The sequence below is a fragment of the Mytilus trossulus genome, chromosome 1 (assembly GCF_036588685.1).
Source record: "Mytilus trossulus isolate FHL-02 chromosome 1, PNRI_Mtr1.1.1.hap1, whole genome shotgun sequence".
Classification (NCBI taxonomy): domain Eukaryota; kingdom Metazoa; phylum Mollusca; class Bivalvia; order Mytilida; family Mytilidae; genus Mytilus; species Mytilus trossulus.
Window position 1 is genome coordinate 58873626 of NC_086373.1, and position 22058 is coordinate 58895683.

The 22058-nt window shown below is 31.2% G+C and overlaps 2 protein-coding genes across 3 annotated transcripts; one reads left to right on the forward strand and one right to left on the reverse strand.

Annotated features, from left to right (window-relative positions):
• Positions 1-2005: 2005 nt before the first annotated feature.
• On the reverse strand, positions 2006-5678 carry LOC134728340 (ubiquinol-cytochrome-c reductase complex assembly factor 6-like). The gene is made up of 4 exons (XM_063592925.1): positions 5433-5678; positions 3727-3919; positions 3047-3103; positions 2006-2238 (listed from the first exon to the last, which is right to left on the reverse strand). The coding sequence occupies exons 2-4, from the start codon at positions 3832-3834 to the stop codon at positions 2167-2169; spliced, it is 237 nt and encodes a 78-aa protein (XP_063448995.1). The 5' UTR covers positions 3835-3919; positions 5433-5678; the 3' UTR covers positions 2006-2166.
• Positions 5679-5816: 138 nt separating this feature from the next.
• On the forward strand, positions 5817-20214 carry LOC134728327 (uncharacterized). Of its 2 annotated transcripts, none has more exons than XM_063592904.1 (8): positions 5817-5948; positions 7902-8015; positions 8621-8801; positions 12754-12823; positions 13263-13395; positions 13659-13741; positions 14817-14893; positions 15286-20214. In XM_063592904.1, the coding sequence occupies exons 2-8, from the start codon at positions 7933-7935 to the stop codon at positions 16402-16404; spliced, it is 1746 nt and encodes a 581-aa protein (XP_063448974.1). In that variant the 5' UTR covers positions 5817-5948; positions 7902-7932; the 3' UTR covers positions 16405-20214. The 2 variants fall into 2 exon arrangements, with proteins under 2 accessions (XP_063448974.1, XP_063448982.1); XM_063592912.1 differs by having other exon boundaries at positions 5832-5936.
• Positions 20215-22058: the final 1844 nt, after the last annotated feature.

Sequence of the window (22058 nt, forward strand, 5' to 3'; positions counted from 1 at the left end):
TTTGGAGCCTCTAGTTTCATTACTTACCTTACATAATTCTGAAGATAAAAGAATGATTCCAAGGGATTTCTATTCTTGTTGTTAATTAGAGATTAAGAAAAAATATAGGCATGCCATGCTAACATAGACTTTACTCACTTATAAGTTAGAAGTTTGGGAGTAAAATTCAGAATCCAGAGAGGGTTACCAACTCATAAGCGAAATCCCGAGACCAAGAAAGGTGGTCAAATGTGAATTTCTTGACCATAACTACGTTTGTGATAGCCAAATAAGGAATTCATTTCTGTATGAGGTAGTCTGGTCTGACATCACTTTTTGTTTACCTTCATTTCAGAAGGTAGGTAAGCTGGATGATTCTTATCTTGTTAACTGATGTCTTATGGTCTAAAGTTTCAGTCCATTGTCCTTGATCTTCCTTTTATGGTTCAATGTTTGCATATATAATCACATGATTTTTTCACATATAAGTATTACCAGTAGTCCAACAACATTTGATGTATGAAATCATCATAGGTTTATATGTCCTTCTGACAGGTTTCACCTTACCTTGACCTTATCTCATGGTTTAGCGATCATCATTTCATGTTGATGATTTGGCCAATTTTGCAGATAGAGAATAGAATAAGGGTAAATGTTGGTCAGACTACACTAAACCTAATTTTTATACAACTGCGAAAACAATTTTGAGTTCGGATTACGCTTTAATGTTGTTGTCGTCCAGACACATTTGGGTTCCAGACAATAACTTGGGAAGGCTGGGATTAAGTTTGGGAAAATTGCCTCAAGCATGTAGCAATTAGGGGCTAAAAAAGGGCCACAAGCAAGCATTTATCTAGTTTCAAGACAATAACTTTTGTTTAAGTGTATGGAGCTCTCTATAATTGTACTACAAGGTTCCATACTACAAAGGAAAGACTTGGATTAATTGTGGAGATTATTGCTCCAAAGGGGGGTTTCCAATTTTCTAAGGGTTCATAGGGGGCATTAAGTTTTACCCTAGTCTGTCTGTACGTCCAAGTTGGTTTCTGTTATAGAGTTATGACTCTTCAAAAATGGTAAAATTGATGGTTTTTTTTGTTTCCTTTCTCTTTCTTTAGTTTGCCTGCACTAAATGTTATAAAACTTATAGACAATACATATTACCACAAAACTCTCAATCAAGTAGTTGTCTTCTCTATCGTCAGGTTGTTGTCTCTTTGACACATTTCCCATTTCCATTCTCAATTTTATTGAATATTGTGTTCAAATTTTCCCCATTTGTTCAGGGTTCGCCCTCTGCCGTTGAATCAAGCTGTGCTCAGCCAAGCATTTTATTATAATCTTGACAATGCAAATGTTGAAATTGCAATAAACTGCATACCAAATATCACCTCTAGTGGTTCGCCATAATCTGACCTAATCACAAATTTATACATGTTAATTAAGCAAATGTTTCATAAACAATAGATTACGATTGAGGGGGCAGGGTTGAAAAATCTCTATGGAAATGAAATGTGCCAATGCTAATACAACTGCATTACAAATATCATTGATCGACCCTAGTGGTTCACCATTAACGGCATAATCACAAACTAATACATTGTTGACAAAGCTGCAATTGCTGCCAGAAACAGCATACCTAGTGTATGTTTCACTTTGTGACTCTTGTCAAGGTGAGACAAAAATTAGTAACTAGCGATCTATTGCAGTAAGGGTTTTAATTGGTAAAGTCATCCTCTGGAAGTTTTAAGGACTCTATCAATACTGTTATTCGATTTCTTAAAAGCTCAATTAAATAATATTTGAATTTAACAAAAGTTATACCAGAATTCTTAGAGATCATTTTGAGAATTCCTATAGAAAGAAATACCTTATCCTTGATTTATTTTATTCTGTTTTTCAAGAAGATTACAAAATTAAACTGACTAATCACTTATAAAACTTAAAGGACATAAATGAAAACAGCACAAAGGGATATAAAGCCACAATCCTTCATAAAAACAAAACACACACACACACACACACACAAATGTTATAATTTATATTTTTTTAATCTTCTCCAACTCATTAACATTTCACTTATAAAACATTCATAATACAAGGACAAATATTTCAACATTTTACATTTATCACATTTTTACAAATTGTATCTATTATAAAACTTGAAAGTACAGAACATTTAAAACATCATAATCTTTTGCCTTCATGTGCTCTTTTTATAAATTCACCCTTTTCTGTTTGCCTAACATAATTCATATCCTGAAAGTAGAAAAAGATACATGTAATATAACCACAATAATTCATTGATATCATAACTATATTCATACTTTCCAAGTCTGTGAAACTTATTTCATTTGACTGCAATAATTATAAATTAAGAAATTTTAATCTGTTTTACTACTGCGAAAAAACACTGCAGGATTAGTATTACATTGTCCCTTATCAGTATTCATTGAAGAACCTTTGTAAAAGGCCTTTCCTTAAATTTATTATTTGAATTTCTATATTTTTTTTATTTTGTGTTTGAAGTTTCAGTGATAGAGAAATTTGAAAACTTATCAAAATCAAGAATTGGGCATTATTGCAATTAAAATTGCTTCAGCTAAGGCACAGAGATCTACAAAAAATATTACAAAATATTCAATGGGAAAAAAGAATTTGAAAACTGACCAATCAAAATTTGGTTCAGAATGGCCAAGCAATTTTAAAGATAATATATAATTGTTTTCCTATAATTTTCAACAGTTATGTGACTGTTCCCAGATATGCATGCCACCCAATCAAGAGTAATGACCTTCAAGTTCATCAGTAAGGAATTATCATTAAAGTCCTAAGATACAATCAACATTCCTATGAAGATACGTAGAGATGAATAATTTGAAATCTGTCAAATCAGAATCAGGAATTTCCTCTGGCTTCCAAGTTTAAATCCTATCAAAAAGGGCAATGAGTTTAGCTATAAAAACTTGTTTACATAATTCCTGTGGAGCTCTGTTCAATCTTGCCTTGTTGCTTCAATAGAGTTGATCATAAATTAAAGCTTCATCAACAGAAATCAAGAACTAACCCCTGATTGTTGTCTAAGAATTTTTTCTTTTTCTCTTTTCACCAGTTCATCCAAATCCTGGAATGTAAGATAGAAAGAAATTGCATATAATTTTCTTTTAAAATCCGAAAGAAGGAATTGGATAAGGCACTTAACAGAATTAGTGGTTCCATTACATGTAAATTAAAAATGAGGAAAAAGTATTCAAATATCCCTTAAAAGGACTGTACAGTGTGTCTTACTACCTGGACTACAAATACAGTGCACGTCTGACATGGCAAGACCTGCATTGTAATTTAAATGTACTATGATGTGTTTAACTGTAATGTAAATTTACCACAGATACAGGTCTAGTGTTGGCATGCATATGATGGGTAACCATGTGTTTTATTATTATTTACTTTTGATTATAAGACATGAAATAAGTTTTCCCAATTAAATTGTTGCACATTTTTTTTTATGTCAAGGCCTTTTAAGTTGACTGTATGAATATGTATGGTATGGGGTTTTCTCATTGTTAAAGGCTGTTAACATGGTTAAGGTTAACTACATTGTATAATATTGCTTACATTCAGTTCATTTGAACTTTGGTGGATAGTTGTCTCACTGGCAATCATATCACATCCCCTTATTTTAATATTTGAACACTGATACAAATATTGTGTATGGTACGAAGACTGTACATATAACTTAAATTGTACCTCTAATGGCTTGTACATTAAATGAACAGTTTGAGATCCAGCTGCCATTGCTACCAACATTACAGCTACTCCTTTGAGGTAAGTATTCCATGAAACTCCAGCTGGCATGTTTATTTTAATCCAGCCAATTTTCTGTCTAGTTCTACTTCTTCAAGTGCTAATTTTTGTGCTTGATTTTTCTTAAAAACTGTATCTGAAAAATACAACAATAAGCATATTAAAAAAGGTTATTTTACATGTTTTACTTCAAAATTTGCACAAGATAGACATCCTACATGAGCTCACAATTTACAAGGTCACAAGCTTTTAGTGCCTTAATCATTGTTAATAGATAATACATAATTTGTACATGTTGAATATTTCCAATTTTATCTTTATTATATTTTAGCAAATAAAAAGAAAAAACTGAATGTTTAACATGTTAAATACAGTATTTGGACATTTTTCTAAACTTAATTGAACTGGCTAGGACACTACTACTTTGGAAATAAACTCATCACAGATACCAGGACTAAATTTTGTATATACGCCAGATGTGTGATTCTTTGAACTCCAATTAACTTGAAAATATCTGAAAATAATTTTCTCTTTAAATTAAGGGCAAGAATACTAAAGCAATCATTCATTAAGTTTTCCTTGATATTTAGACTTATCGATAATCTCTCAAAATTTGTGAAGAAAATGTGTCCACCATGGCCACAGAAATTTCCTTTCGAGATTATAATTAAGTTTGATTTTGGCATGATTGATAAGTGATTGAGGTAAATACAAAAGAGTTCTTCTTTCAATACAATTTTTTTTATGAAAACGAAGGACAACTTTCAAACAGTAACAGATATTTTATTTTTTGTAACCTGTGCCTTTTATCAATTTTACAATCTTCACAATGAACTGTTAAATCTACAGGCCCTGAGCTCAATTTTAGAAAATTTTGAGTTAGATTCTGTTGGCCTGTAGATATGATTAAAACAGGCCCAAGAGCAATTTCACAAGCCTTGGCTGCCACTAAGTGTGAAGACTGTTTCATATGAATGTAATAGTTGACAGGCTTATGTGCAAGACACCAAAATTAAGTATAAAAGTTCTGCTGAAATTATATCAAACACTTCAATGTTTTTTAGGACTTTATTTTTTGTAAATGAAACGAAAACTCAAATTGACTTTTCAAGGGTAATAACTCTCCAAAATATACAAGATTGTCTGATTTTATACTGAAAATTCCATAGGATAATAAAAGGGTCTTAAAAGCAGGAGATTTTGACTCTCGCTGGAAGAATCACATGTATGGGATATACACCGTGACCTTGCTGAACATATTATGGTTTCCTATTTCATTTTCCGTTTATTCAAAATTTTTAAAACATTCGCTCAGATTGCTTACAAAACTTAAACTCAAATTGTCTTTTCAAGGGCAATAACTCTCCAAATACACCTTATCGCTATTTGTCCGCCATTACTGGATATCACACAGGTAAGTTCCCGTAAAATTTTGACGCCATAAAACAAAATATCTGACACCATATAAATGGATTGGCCAGCCAAGAAGGCTATAACCATGATAACAGCTATAAGGTGTATTAAGATTGTCTGATGTTACTGAAAATTCCATAGGATAAAGACCTTGACCTTGCTGAACATGTTATAGAGTTTTCTGCTTCATTATCGGTTTACTTTAGAGTTTTAAAACGTTCACTCAAATATCTTACAAAAATTAGCTTCTTTCACCCTCCAATTTATCATAGAAAATTCGAGAGCCGCCCCTAAACAAAATCCCACTGGTATGATCACTCGATATGTTCCTAATTTCTTTCCTGGCAATTTTTTCAATAGTATGGCAAATTTCCGGCTAAAAAAAAACATCTTAAAAAAGTTTTATATCAATGTCATATTTCGTAAGTTTTTCACTTAAGGGCGCAGCCATTTTAGAATTTTACCAAAGCATATTTAGTGTAAATGTAGGTGGTTGGTCAAACTTCTCCATTGTGTCCAATCAAATATTGCGTTACTGCAATACATTCAGCTGCACAATGGCTGTCCCCTTTCTATTTTAAGCATTCAATGTTTTGATTGGTTCTTATTTTGACCTTGATCTTTAAGTGACCAATGAAATCAATGGGAATTTAAGAGACAAAGCGACTGCCAGCTATCATCTCATAATCATTTGTTTATATTTTATCTTATGTAGATACAAAAGTGATGTGTAATGTATGGTAAATTACTATGTAAGTGGACGCTTACTAATGTTCCCATAAATACTATGATGTTTTCATTTGATTTGAATAGGTCTGCAAATTTACAGGATAGATCTCAAAATTATATTTTGGTCTCGGTATCCGATACACATATAACATGTACATGATGTACACTTGTCGAATTGAACATTTTACACAAAATTTATAACTGCTCGATCCTCAGTACCGAATACTTCCTAACACACATAACACTGCCAAACAGTAACACTTTAAGATGAAACAGAAAGAATTAATGAAAACAATAAAATATTTTTTTTTATTGGCATCCCAAAATTAATGGGGGCTCGGTTGGTCAAAGTTGTTTGACCTGGAGATCAATCAGCTACTGATATCTCTTCAGTTTGTCTGTTTCTGCCGGGTATCCTGGTGGTTCTCTCCGAGGACTTCGGCTTCCTCCAACATAATAACAGATATCCTGGTGTCCAAGCACTCCCTTTGTGTTGGGGTCGGGATTGTGCTTGTAAATATTGCACATTGTAAATACATTAGTGACACATCTCCATTAATCCCGAAAGGGAGTGTACACGGATTCCACTGTACCCTCGCAGATCTCGAGGGTTGCTCCGAATAACGGATGAATCTACCAGTACATATATACATACATGTACATACAATGGGAATAGGAATCAGTCTCCGTTTGAGAGTTTCTCCCTCATTATCAATACCATACATAAGTATAGGGTTGGCAAATTGTCGATAAAATATCACAAGCACTGCACCATGAGAATTCCCCTTCTGCCATTCTGCAGATGGAGTAAGGAAATGTAGTTTCAGGTATTGGTAATGTACATGTAGGCAAAGAACTGTCACATGTTCATAATTTCATCACTCCAACTGTTTGTATGCCCCATTTATGGGCATTATGTTTTTTGGTCTGTGTGTCTGTTTATTCATCCGTCTGTCCTGCTTCAGGTTACAGAGGACCTGGTTGAGGTATTTTTTTATGAAGTTCAATCAACTTGAAACTGGGTACAAACTTTCCTTATCATATGATCTTTCTGATTTTAATGCCAAAGTAGAGCTTTTCCCCATTTTCACGGCCCACTGAACATAGAAAATGATACATGTAGTGCGGATGAGGCATCCATGTACTAGGGACACATTGTTGTTTATACTTGTATTTCCTGTTGAAAAACATTGTGACCACAAGTTATCCTTCTTTGTTTAATCCACCGAAAGTGTAAACATGGCACTTTAATTGTCTCAAAACTCCATCAAAATCAAATGAAATTTACCAATTTAACAGAATTTAAAATAAGGGAATATCTGGAAGCCTTTTAAGTTTTTACCAAACGTACCATGTACAAAGACATTGGGATAGACATCTTTTAGTGTTAGGAAATTATACAACCTCATTTTGTATAAAAGTTACAATGTCAAATGATAAAACCATTAAACATGTATCAAACTTGGTTATAATTTGCAGAAAATAAATTATGTAAATAATATCTTGGAAGGACCAGCAAAGGTTGATTTTCCGTCAATCCTTGCGTTGGTTTGACTGAAAAAATAAAATAACACCAACTCTACATTTATAGCTTCAGACAATTCAGAAATACATGAAACATAAGAACAAATCTTTGGTATTTGTAACTTATGTATTGCTTCTCAAGTTCCAAATTTCAAATGATTTTTAAGGGGTTAATACTCTGTATTTGGTCTCCTTTTGTCATTTTATAACTGTCATGACAGTCTGCTAAAAAGGTTGATGAATTCTAACAAATTTTTAAACCAGTCTTGCCAGTACTTAGTGACTCATCAAGTTGATTTTGTTCACATTAATATTAAGGGGATATTATATCCCCTTAATATTAATGTCAACAAATTCAAGTGTGATGAATTTTTTTTTTCAAACATCTATTCCACAAAAAGTTTAATTCCTGTTGAACTCTATTCATTACATTTGTTTTCTTGTATTTTCAGATTTTCATTAATCCATTTAGAAGATATCAAAATGTCTAGTCAAGTTGATAGCATGTTCCAGCTGCCAGTAGATTTTCCTAATATTAAGGCAGAAATCAAACAAGAGTATGCTGGGTAAGATGACACAAGTGTTTTTACTCTAGGTTGAAAATTGGTCAAATAAAAAGATGTATTAACTCAGAAATTAGAGGCATCACCATCAACAGTTTTGTTTTATGCAGCTTGTTTTACAATGTATGTACATGTAACAACAAATACTAGAATAATGATTTGTTTACAGTACACACATGTCAAATAATAAGGGCTTTAAACAATACATACTGGTTGTTTGTCTCCTATTAGAAATAAAAGGGAAGGTTGTACCAGTAATGTTTCCATTAATATAAAGTGGACGTTGACAGTGCTTAATTGAATATGTCTGGGCTCTGGACTTGCAGTGTTAACTGAAAAATCTCCAAAATGGTCACAAAATATGAAAAAAAGCTCTTAAATAACCTCTTATTTTAAATATTTTTCTCTTTTTTGGTTTAGCAAAATCAGAAATGAAAGAGGTTTCTGGCAATTATTGTTGACTCGACTTACCAAAAGTTGAAATCCATCAGTTTTACAAAATATTCAACATTGAACAAGTTTTAAAAGAGATAAAATATATTTGATGTACATTGTAATGATTAATCCTGTTGCAAGATTGTGTTATTGTACTGTATGTTATTACATAGTGATCCTGCTCCAGCAAAGAAAAGAGGAAGAAAAAAGGGAAGTAAGAACCAGAAACAGACAACAATCACAGATAGTATGCCTGTTAGGAAGAAAAGAGACAGATTTAATGGGATGCCAGAAGAAGAAGTTGTTAAACGTGTTCTGCCAGATCATTTGGCACCTGATCTAGATATTGTGATTGTAAGTTGGACATACAATTTTTTTTGCCATATATACAAGTATTACAACATGTACAGTACAGGTGGGGACTTATTTTTATGGAAGCCTTAATCCGTCTAGATGTCAGACTGGTGGACAGTTGTCCCAGAGTAATAAACACCTGCTGTGCAATATCCAAGTGGAAGGTCGTAAATCAATCTGAACCAGCTTGATTAGAATTAAATTTTACCTGTACAGATATATTTGTATTTATGGAGAATAGATAAATGTAAAATATTGTCTTGTATTCAAAGAGAAAGAATTGAAATTAAAATTAAATATTAGAATTTAAATTAAAAATTAAATACTTAGAATTAAAATTAAATATCATGAATGTGGAATTTTTTTTTTTATAATTTGAAAATGAAATAAAGACGATTTTTAACAATATATTGTGTTGCCAATTATTATAATAGTTTTGTGCCAATAAAATATTTTGTATTTGTATTTGTAAACCGTAAATATTTCATCTAATAAAAAATAATAAGCCTAATAACAACCAAGACTGTTTTCAATCGAAGTTTGAATCAAATTGTTGAGACATCAATCCCGTAAATTATACAAGTTTTTGTCGATGGTTTTATTATTTCCCCCTTTAAACGTTCTGTTCCTTTATATGTTATTATTAGAAACACAATTTTAAGTATAAGGCCAACATATCGTATTTATAAAATATGTATAGGCATTGTGAATAAAGTTATTTTCCTTTTGATACAACTTTCCCCGTCGGAGCCTTTACATCAATTCACACCTGTCAATCATTTCTCGCAAGTAAAACATTTTGGTCAGACAGATCACTCGTGCTTTCTATTTTGACATATTTCCCGTTAATCTCTTTGAAAGTCAAACAATTGGTTTCTTTAAATACAATATTTATAACGCAGTGATCATATTTCGATTCCTATTTTTTATTTTACAAAAAATTGTTGACATTCAAGATATTGCCTTTCTATTTTCATGTCTCGACTCTTTTATGAAAATCGCCGGAGTTTTTATTATAAATATATTTTACGAATCGATACACGAAAATCAAAATTTAACCTTATATAGTTTATTAAATAAATGCACATTTATACCCCAATGGGGTTGAAGGCTAATCGTACTAGTCATGATCAGCTGTCTTTACTTTTTCGTCGTACTTCTAGTCATTCTATAGCTCGCGCTATCCGTAAGAATTTTTAAATCGATGTTGTATTATTTCCGAAGTTTAAAGGAGTTCTCCAAAGTAGAATATTTAAATGGGAATCCGGGAAATGACTGATAAAAATAAAACAAAACAGTTGAAGAAGACTAAATCTTGTTTTGATTTTACATGTATGTAAATCAATTAAATTTCTATTCTGGTCAATCGATCAAGAACCTCAAAACTAACGCACAATACTGTCAATCATTCCACATCAAATTTAATCATGAATGGATTTTCCCACGGTAGTTCAGTAAGGTCACCTGAGTTTACTGTTACGACATTTCCCGCCATATAAAAATCTCGTGCAGTGGACAAAATCGATCATCTTTTATTAGCATTCAATAATATTGTGAGTGGAGTCAAGTTAAAGTTCAACCACGTGCACACGCTGTTGATCACTAATATGTGTATCATGGTATTATCTTTTCACGGCAAATTTTTCTTAACAAATTGCTGTTAAATATATAACATACAAGCAGAGACATATAATACAATATTGTATTATATGTCTCTGATACAAGTTTCCTTTTTTACATGGATTGTGCGTAAATTAATATTACGCAATTAATTTAAGTTCGGGATTTCGGGATTAACACTATAGTGATCTGGGAATTCTTTTTTGTCGCGATGTCGGGATTTTGATTTATTTAAATTCAGGACCTTGGGACTTCGTGTTTTTAAGCCCGGGATTTCGAGATCCGGACCCTATTTACTCCCTACCCCCAAATGCAGATCAATTATATAAATTTAGCATAATGAACAAACACGGAAATCTTAAAATAAACTTATGTACGGGAAGAATCAATATCTTCTTCTAAGTGTTATTATTTGCGTTCTATTTTATTGATACATCTCCAACTTTGAAGTTTCGGACAGTAAATTGTTTACAGTAAAAAGTAAAAACTACAAAGAATCAGCAAGCTACTAAATAATATACAAGTATTGCTCACTGTAATTATAATTTTTTTTAATCTCGGAACTGACCCAACACAGACTGAATATTAAATACATATTATAGAAATATTTTGCATGTGGCCGCTTCAAACTAACCCTGGAGACAGCATTCTGCTAATGGATTTACGAGTAAAACAAAAATAACCGTAGGCTTCCAGTAATAGAATACATGTAAAAATATTTATGTTTGAAATTTTATGCAAATAAATAAGAAGCAGATACACAAAAAAACAAAAAATAAACAACAAAGAACATAGAACAAAAATAATTTTGAGGAACAAATTAGAAAGTAAATAGCAGTTGGAATATAAAAACCATAACTAAAAAAATAGGCTATTTTTATTAAAACAAAGATGTCTCCAGTACTTCACCTGTAAAAATATTTTATGTCAAAAACGATGTAATCAATAAATTGACTGAGAGGTTAAAATTACAGGTAACCTGATTCTGAAATCAGTGAACCGTATCTAGCAGCACGGATTAAGATGAAAGGACAAATATATTGCCAATCACACCTGGATTTGTTGATTAATGACCATACTACCTACCATAAAAATGTCCGATTATTCATATCCGACTAGACGGATTAAGACATCCATTAAAATAAGTCCCTACCCGTACTGTATAAGCTTTGTCATTATCTGGTTCCTGATCTGTTAATTTAAGTTAAATTTGCATATATTCCTTGTCATGTGATAGCTATATTTGTTCATTTTTCTTTTGATACTCGATAGGTGCATTTCTGTCATCCATCCACTAATTACTTTTATTCATCCTTTTGATAAAGGATCTAGCTGAGTATTGTCTTATAAGGTTAAAGTAGTTAAACACAGATGAACCAGCATGATTTAAATGTCATGCTTTGGTATAATTTAAACTTTAGCATCATCAGGATGAATAGACATTGAATTTTAGTATTAAGCTTAAGGAACTGTGATCATTTGCAATTAACATGTTTTTCCATAACCATGATAACAGTTTTGAAGTTATCTTAAACTAATAATTCATTGATATTACACCACATCTCCTTAATTAATACGGTCAAACCAAGCTGACCACATCAATGGATAAATATGCAACCAAACCTATGAGTTTTAATGTTTAAGAAATTATTCATGGGGGCTTGAATATATCGTGATTTTACTACGGGTTGGCGCTTTATGACTAATATTACACCCTGAGGGTTAGCGAGGGGTAAAATGTCGGCATAAAGGGACAACCCGTGGTAAAATCTAGATATATTCAAGCCCCCTTCATGTCCTTGAATTATTTCAATTCTGATAGGACAAATACCGCAATTCTTTGGATCAAAGCACTCTAGGTGGAGGCAGATATTTGCCGTTCTCATAAATAAACCCACTATTAAATTGACGTAAAAGAACGGGGCAACTGAATTAGTGACATGTTTTAACTATTAAAATAACGTATTTAGATAGTTTTGATTGAATTTAAATGATAATTTACTTATATGTCGAACATGTATAAAAAAAAAAAATGGCTCATACATGTACCACATTTTAGCATCGTTTATTTACGTTTCCTTGTTTTGATGATATTCTGATTCACAAGTGTGAATTTTCCCGTAAATGCTTTTATTTTTACGTCATTGTTCTATGACTTCTCGTTCCTCATTCATTTAAAAAACATATGACGTGGCGTGGGGGTACAATTGGAACAGCCCATGAAATATATTCATATTTTACCACAGATGTGTACTCAAAGCGTTTGAAGGACGTCATGTTAGAATTTATGATAAATGTTTACAGACTTAATTCTATGTATATCGTTTTACAGGTTGGTATAAATCCAGGCTTATGTGCAGCATATGTTGGTCACCACTATGCAGGACCAGGGAATCATTTTTGTATGTACTGATTTCAATAGGCATAAAATTATTTATAGATTTTTTTTTTTAATTCATGAATACAATAAAATGGAAGTAACTCATCTGCCTTTGGTAAACAATCAGTAACCAACAAACAAAGGACAAACTTTATAAAAATTACATTGTGTAATACAAGGGCAATTACATGGTTTCAAAGCATGATAGTTATCTGGGCGACATACAAAGATGATGAAACTGAAAGATCTGTCATCCTAATAACTGAAGTAATTTTAGAGGCTCAAAAAGCCATGAAAAGTTGTATTTAAGAATTTAGATGAAATTATCAAGAAGGGAATTCTGGTTTTTAGAAAATTCTGAGTTGAAAACTTCATCTTTTTTTAAAAAAAAAACACTGAGAAATCTTAGCATGTGTTTGATAGAATTTGTTTGCATATGGAAATGATTTATGTTTTTACAGGGAAATGTATGTTTTTGTCTGGACTTATACCAGAGCCATTAACAGCCAATGATGACTATAAACTGTTGAATCATGGGATAGGTTTTACTAATATTGTTGAAAGAACAACCAGAGGGAGTGCAGATCTGTCCAGGTAGGCTTTATGTATTTTCGTTGAGTATTAAAAAAAATTTTACTTATGAAATTCTAAAAAATGTATACCCTAATGGCCTATGAATAATAATGAATCCAAAGTAATTTTGTTTTATAAAGATTTGAAACATGTCAGTGATAGAAAAAGAAGAAAAAATGAACTTATCTTGTAGTTGGCTATAAGATATTAAAAAGTGTCAATGTGGATTATGTCTATTAAACATATTATTAACCTTGAATGTATATTAAAAATATTTATTTTAGGAAAGAAATAAAGGAAGGTGCCCTATTATTAACAGAAAAATTACAAAAGTATAAACCAAAGATAGCTGTGTTTAATGGAAAAGGTAAGACAGTAGTTTCAACATTCTTTCTGTGTATTGTATATAAATTTAAGGTGACATGGTATGATTGTCAATGAGACAACTATCCACTAGATTTAAAAGGAATTAAGTTATAAGTCTGGAAATTGTAACAACACCTTTTCAGAAAAGATAAAGACCCAGAAAGTACTTGACTTAGAAATTACTTTCCTGATTTTAGTATTACTTTGACATTTTTTTTAAGACTTTACAAATTACATGAAAAGTTGATAAGGTTAACATTAGTTTTACTTCATCGAAAACAAGATGTGGTATAAGTGCCAATGAGCAAAGTCTCCATCCATGTCACAATTTGTAAAAGTAAATCATTATAGGCCAAGGTACGGTTTTCTACACGGAGCCTTGGCTCACAATAAACAGCAATCCATCAAGGGTACCAATAGATGTTTAAAACCATTCTAAAAAGAAAACCAATGGTATAATTTATGTGAGAAACAAGTAACGCTTATGAACCACATCAATAAACATCAACCACTAAATATCAGGTTCTGAACTAAGGATAGGTGCAAACAAATGCGGGGAATTAAACATTTTAACCCTCACCCAACCTGAAACAATAGTGTAACATCAAAACATAGAAAGACACACTATAAAATATCAATTGAAATGGCTTAAATCATTTAAAAGAAATATTACCAACAACAAATGAACATACACTGTATAAATGATTTTGATCTATGACACAATGAAAATACTAAATTGATAAATCAAGGGATTAGATGTTAAACAATATCAGATCGATAACCATAACCTTGCATTGGATAAAATACTGCCAAATAAAGAAATGTACACAGGTAAACAAAAATGATTTTGTAGTATAAGGTATGAAGTTTATATCGATATTATGATGAATGTTATTTGTTGCCTTTCACCTCAGTTATGCTGTTCAATCATAGTCAAATAATTTGCCAAATGGGATGACATGTCTTCTTATGAACTGGTTTTTTTTAGTAAGCATGTAAACCGATCTGTTTGCACAAGAGAATTGTTTACTTTTATACGTAACATTTATATAATGTTTTTATGCTGTCATTTTTAGGTATATATGAAGTTTTTCTTGGTCATAAAAACTTTGCCATTGGTAAACAGCCAGATCTCTTGGCAGGCACTGAAACAGTAAGTAATATTTATACTATTTAATAGTAGTGTTTCCATAGAAGTCAGCAAGGGCAATAATGCATATATGTTGCCTAAAATTTCATGCAAACCAACAGATGATCTTATATAATTTCAACTGCATTTGCCTTGAGCTCATGGTCAATGGACATAAGTACCCTGGGTACAACATTATTTTAAAATTGGATAACAGGATCATATTCAGTTTTAACCTATAAATTGAATTCCTTTGACGATGATTGTAGTTTAAATTGGAACTTCACCCAAATTGAAGCTATCTGTTTTTTAAATTTTCTGTTTTTATAACAACACTAACAGAATAACACAACATGTGCAGTTTTCCATTATATATAGCTGCAGGTCTATTTATGAAAACTTTCCTTACCTTTCAGACTGTGTATGTGATGCCTTCCTCAAGTGCAAGATGTTCACAGCTTCCGAGAGCTGTAGATAAAGTTCCATTTTATGCATCATTGAAGAAGTTAAGAGATTACCTTCGTGGAGACCTAAAGGAGTTGGATGATTCTGAAGTTTGTTTTCCAGATTTAGAATTAAAGGTTGTAAAAAGGGAACCAAAACCAGAAGTTAAAGAGGAAGCTGCTGAATCTTGTTCAATGCAAAGCCCTGCATACCCACAAAATTGTGACTCTGCCTATCCATCAACAAATATGCATATAAAGCAGGAACCCAGTTTTAACAGTCAATCTCAATATGGCATGCCAGTAAATGGAAACTGCTCTCAAATGCAACCCCCATATTACAACTCTAATTACAGTTCAGAACAAAATGGAAATAGTCAATATCCAATGATGTATAATTCAGAGGGGAATAACTCTCAAAATTTTCAGATGGTTCAGAGCAATATGGGAGATAACTCATTCCAAATGTCTCAAATGATGATGCAGGGGCAATCTCAAAATTTTCAGATGTTTCAAGGAGCAATGCAGTCGTCATTTAGTGGGGACAACACAGGACATTCTTTTTCTTATCAACAAAGTTTGCAAGCCAATGGAATGAAAAGTCAATCTACAGGACAGGTCATGGTTCAAAGTTCATTTCAAAGTCAAGGTCATCCATTTCACAATGGTGCTCACAACTCTCAGCCTTCTAGTGGCTACCAGCAGGGTATGATAAGTCAAGGGAATTTCATGAACTTTCCAAACCAACATCAGCAGAATTTTGCACAAGGAAATTTTGATCAAAATCCACAACCCCCAAGCGGGGATGTGTCATTTATGGGATTTTCTCAAGGTCAGCCACAAGAAGGACAAAGCAATTATAGTCAGCCACCCTCTAACTTTGTAAAGCAAGAACCTGCTGATTATAATGACCCTCCAACTGGTAGCTGTAATGGGCAAAAACAAATAGATTCCTCACAGAGTAATAATATGATGAACTTTCAAAGTCTTCAGGGTCAAGGTTACATGTCCCAAAATGATGTACCTCCAATGCATATCAAAGAAGAACCAAAGGATTTTGACTTTACAAATGGTTCATGTCAAAGTAGATAGATGTGTCATTAATTTCAATTTTGGAGACAATTTGCCTTTTCAATTAAACCTGAATTCCTGCATTATATACATTAATTTCATAACAATTTTATTGTCTATTTTAATGTACTTTTATGTGTACATGGTATAATCAAAATAAATTTGACAGCATTTTTTTCTCTATATACATGATATGAATTAAGCCAAAGTCTACGGGAAATATGCATCTTATTCATGAAATTTAGCTAAATCCTGGCAAATCTTCCTCATGCAAGTTTAATTATAACATAAACAATATATTGAAACTGTGTCATGTAGTCACAGCTTATATTTATAATTATATGTTCTGAAAATGTTTTTTTAGACATTAGAAATATATTATTTTATTCTGGATCATTCAGATAGGCTGATTATACACTTTTGTGTTTTGATTGTTGATTTAAAAATCATGTAGTTTACTTGCTAGTTTATTTATAGTCAACATGATAAAACAAAAAGATTTAAAAGGATCATAATTATGTGTGTCATTCTTGTAGTAATTGACATATAGTAAAATATATATGTAGTATTAGGTAATAGTTTCATTTTTTTACTTATCTTTTTTGTCTTTATTATTTATGAATGTTTTGATAATTTATAGGTTTTGTTTTGCATACATACATAATAAAAATAAATACCAACTGATTCCTATCGGTAGATTTGATCTCAGATCTTTTGTAGTAATTTTGAAAACATTAAATATTTTAATGTGCTATTTGAATAGGCCAAAAAATATATTTAAACTCAGGGTACTTCTTGTATGTTTTGTGTCCCGTACTTAATCATGTTAATACCAGTTTATGTAATTGTGATTGTAAAACAATATACATATATACAACATTTTATTTTAATTTACATGTACACACTTTTGGTACACAAACAGTGGTTGTAAATAATGGCACATTTAGTATCATTTGTATAAAGCATAGCCAAACATGTATTTCATACCATACCACATTATCATGACAATTTCAACATTATAATCACAATGTATTATTATTTTTACATCATGCTTTTGAAATTATGGTTCAGAAGTATTTTTTTTACAAAATATGTCATGAATGTGTTGTCATAAATCAGTATGAATGTACATATATAATAATACATTTGATTTAGTAACATCCAAAATACCATCAGAATTTGATCTATATACTGTGTGTTAAAGCATGATTTTCATTGCACAGGGAAAGATTTACAAATGTTAATTGGTGATCTAGAAATCTCAATTCTACTATCTTGTGTCTTCTGAAAGAAATAAAAAAATCAAAAAATAAGAAAAAATCTATTTTAATGCTTGTTTCATGAAAACAATAATAAAGGATAATTTATTGAAAAATATGTTTACCTTAGTAACCTAGGAATAATGAATGTGTTAAAGCTTATCATTTGCTACAGTACAGATTTCCAAACAAATAGTCTACTCTTCAATGGAAGAAAATTAAACCTACAAAACATGTATTTACAGAATTTATGCAAATAATTGACAAGGCAAATGGGACAATAGGCGGAGAAGTTAATCTCATTATAAATCGTCATTTATTTCGCCATACACACACTTTATGATTATAGTAAAATTATTATGAAATTTAAAATTTATATACCATGTATACATTCTCAGGATATTATTTTCATGTTTGTTTATTTTGAAAATGTTAAAGATGAATTATATTATTTTCGTATATTTTACTTTATTTTAAATACAGATTGTATGTACAACTTTTGTTTTCATTCATCATGTAAAAATCTCAATAGTGCAATGCATTTTAAAATAAATTGTATGTTTACAAGAGTGCTGTATATTGCATTTATTTATTTGAAAAACATGAAATATTGATGTTTGATATATTTACATTTGTAAATGTTATTATAGTGTTAATGTATTTTTTATTATGGAATTTTTGGATATATTAATATGATACATTTGGTTGTGCTTCTAGTACAATTTGGAAAACCTTAATACTTTTAAAAACATGGACTGCTGGGAACAATTCATGAAAGCTGAATAATTTTTATGCCCCACCTACGATAGTAGAGGGGCATTATGTTTTCTGGTCTGCGTTCTTTCATCTGTCTGTCCGTTCGTTCGTCCGTCTGTCCCGCTTCAGGTAAAAGTTCCAATTTCACGGTCCACTGAACATAGAAAATGAAAGTGCATGTTTCAGGTTAAAGATTTTTGTCACAGAAGTTTTTGATGAAGTTGAAGTCCAATCAACTTGAAACTTAGTACACATGTTCCCTATGATATTATCTTTCTAATTTTAATGCCTAATTATATTCTTTATCCAATTTCATGGTCCATTGAACATTGAAAATGATAGTGCGAGTGGGGCATCCGTGTACTTTGTGCACATTCTTGTTTATCTTTTCTCTGAGAGATATTGTACTTTAAAGAAGGACTGTTATAAGGGTACTTTTGCAGTTGACACAGCAGTTTGGAGAAATGAATCACAGTGTCACTGATTATATTTGAAAATGCTATTACCGGTTTAATGGTAGGGTTTTTGCACAAATATGTACTGATTGTCAGTTTGTCTGCATATTGATATTGTTAAATAATAGTTGCAAGTCACAATATAAAACTTTCTGTCAAGTGAGCCCTGTGAAAGAGTTCAAAAAGTCCTCATGTTTGTCTAGCAGCTGATTTTTCACAATATAAATATGATGTTAACTTGACAATTGATTTATCAGACTTTATTTGTGTGTTTTGCATGATATAAACAAGTGTTTTCTTTGTTTTACAAGCAAGCTGGAAGATGATGTGATGAGTTTAGGTCAAATTTATCAACCTTGTTTCTTTCATTCAAATGTCAGTGATATATCCAGGTTAAATTTCTTTAGACCAGGTTTAGGTATTCTACTTCACAAAGCCATGATATGAAATTTTATCGAGAGTGAAGCAGAGTGATTCAGGCAGTGAGAACACTGATATTATTAATGAATATTGTTGCTCACAAATATCATATTTCACTTGTTGTCTTCTACAATATGCTTTACTCCTCCAGACATTATTTCCATGTATTACTGCAATGTCTTTGTTTTTTATATCAAGTAAAATATGACATGCGATTTTTAAAACCAGTTTCTTTTTGAAATATATTTTCTCACATAAATCTGAAGAAGCTGGTCAGACAAACAAAACAGTCAGTCTCAACCTGAAATTGATATGCTTTATCCTGTTTTTCATTTATTTTGCCTGAATATGCCCCTGTTGAAGTAAAGTAAGATCCCTGGTTCAAATTTGATTTTTTATTTCATTTGTTTACATAGCATGATGATTTTGTTATTCTATAAAACATTTGTAACTGGGACTGGTTTTTTTAATGGAATTGTGAAAATTAAATAAAAAATTTGGATATATACATGATCATGAAGAAACAAAATGTAGTCTTAATTTATTTTTTTTCCTTTTGATAGGGCAAAGGAATGAAATTACGTAATCCTTTTGTGTGATGAATTCCTACTTTCTGAGTGTACATGCTATATACTTGTAGTAATTTCTTCCACGAGAGATCATGGCAGTGAAATTAAGGAACTTCGATGACAACATGCCCAATTTACAAACTTCATATTTTTCATTTGTTTTTCATGTATAACATTCTGTATGAAACCTGTGGCAAGGTTAAGTTTAGTTAAAGTGATAAATGAAGTCAGAATGATCTTAAATGTTCAAATCTGTCATTTATATCTACATTTATAACTGTAATAGCTGTATTATGACAGACAAAGGGATACATGTATTCCAAGAATGAACAATGTGATTAAAACAAATCCTAAATAAACTGTTCTATAGTATTCTGAGTTTTTATTTATACTAGTCAACAAAAGAAACGATACAAGACTTTCTTTCAAATTTTAGATAAAGTTTTCCGTTCATTGGACCAATATTGAAGGTAGTAATACTTAATCATTATGGAAATATAAATCCATTAAAAAAAAAATGTTTTTTGCTTTTGTGACGTTTTTTCGTGATTTTTTTTTACAAAATTTACATTAAAGTCATAAGAAACCTCAAATCAAAAAAAAATAATGCAAATGTTTTTTATAACTCAATGGATAGTTTTCATTGTAAAACTTATGTACATATACTTTTTTCTGAAGAAAATTCTTTAATTTATTGATATTTAGAAGAAGTTTACTTTATTTGAATTGCTTCCTTCCAGCAAGCAATTCCCCCGATATATTTTCCGTATGCAAGGTGACCTCAGTGTGACCCATCTCGTAAAAATCCGGTGACCACAATACGCATGGATGTCCTTAAAATAAACTATTATCTGAATTTACATGTTAAACACGTGCTCAATTTCCATGCTTTTTGTTTATTTTTCGTCAATTGTTGACAAACAGGTGACAATCGTTAAACTTCGGCTTCAAAACACGAACTTTAATTACCTGCCATATTTTCACAACAACACTGACCGATTGAAAAAAAAATTGACGATTATACGAAATTTACACGAAAAAAATGATAAATTTGAGCACAGAGGACTAAGTTTGTGATGTTTGTATGCATTGGTTTAAGAATTGGAAGAACAATATTTTTCACCGGTCACTCGTTTCTTATGACTTTAAAGCGACAATTTTAAAATCAGAAATTCAAACTAATGATGCCAACATCTCATTTAAAGGTAAAGACAGTGTTTGCCATCAATTTTATTTTTAAATCATAGTTTCTTTGTTAATTTGTTAAGCAAAGATCGCCCCCACGAGAAATCATTAAAATGTATACATTATCACTAATTTACCATAGACAGTATGTGTAAAGTGATATTCAAAAAGCAGTAACAATCTTAAAGCAAATCCGAAAGGTTCCAAATTTACTGTGTGTTGTTTTCATATCTAAAGCATTGATTTGGGATGAAAAATAGATTTTTTTTTTTTGCATTTTTTGAGATTTCAAAAATCACTTTTTTCCAAAAAAAATTTGAAAAAACAATATTTCAACCCATTAGTTACAACATGAACATAAGTTGATTAGCATATTGAATTTTTTAAAACAAATTTGAAATCTTATTTAGTACATAGAAAATTATGTGTCGATTTTTTATTCAACTTTCTGCAAAACTTATTTGCACCCTCTGATCGTTTACACGGAATTTAGATACTTTCCGGCAAGTTTTGATTTTTATTATCACATGTGCATACATTGCAAATGAAAGCTTTTTAAAATAGTGTATCTCATTTAGTTTTATATTGAATACTTTTTGATGAATTTTTATTTCAAAGTCTTGTATCGTTTCTTTTGTTGACTATACAAGTATATATCATAAGTCTGTTGATCAAGAATTTTAATGGTTTACTTTGGGACTTTCTCCTTACAGGTTTAAGAGCCCTTGGTGGCCAAGTGGTCTTAGTAGATCAACTTCTGCAATAAATAGGCTGTTAGAGACTCTTCGACTAGTTCATAGATCGTTGATCAAGGTTAAGTTTTTGTTGTTATTTTCCCCATCTCTGATACTATAACCATAAGGTTAACTTTATTTGATGTGTATGGAATGAGTTTTTGACTATGGATAGATTACATCCTACCATGACTTCCAAGGTTCATAGGACAATTTGTTTTTGTCAAGCCTGTAACTTTTGTTGCAGAAAGCTTGACATAGGGAATGTGATCCGATGGTGGCGGCGGCGTTAGCTTT

Bases quoted from the DNA above. Each gene is read 5' to 3' on its own strand.
- LOC134728327 (XM_063592904.1), top strand. From the start codon at position 7,933: ATGTCTAGTCAAGTTGATAGCATGTTCCAGCTGCCAGTAGATTTTCCT. The intron at 13,742-14,816 runs GTAAGACAGTAG...TGTCATTTTTAG, and splicing joins AGCTGTGTTTAATGGAAAAG to GTATATATGAAGTTTTTCTT. The intron at 14,894-15,285 runs GTAAGTAATATT...CTTACCTTTCAG, and splicing joins TCTTGGCAGGCACTGAAACA to ACTGTGTATGTGATGCCTTC.
- LOC134728340 (XM_063592925.1), bottom strand. From the start codon at position 3,834: ATGCCAGCTGGAGTTTCATGGAATACTTACCTCAAAGGAGTAGCTGTA. The intron at 3,104-3,726 runs GTACAATTTAAG...CTTACATTCCAG, and splicing joins TAATGTACAAGCCATTAGAG to GATTTGGATGAACTGGTGAA. The intron at 2,239-3,046 runs GTTAGTTCTTGA...TTCTACTTTCAG, and splicing joins TTCTTAGACAACAATCAGGG to GATATGAATTATGTTAGGCA.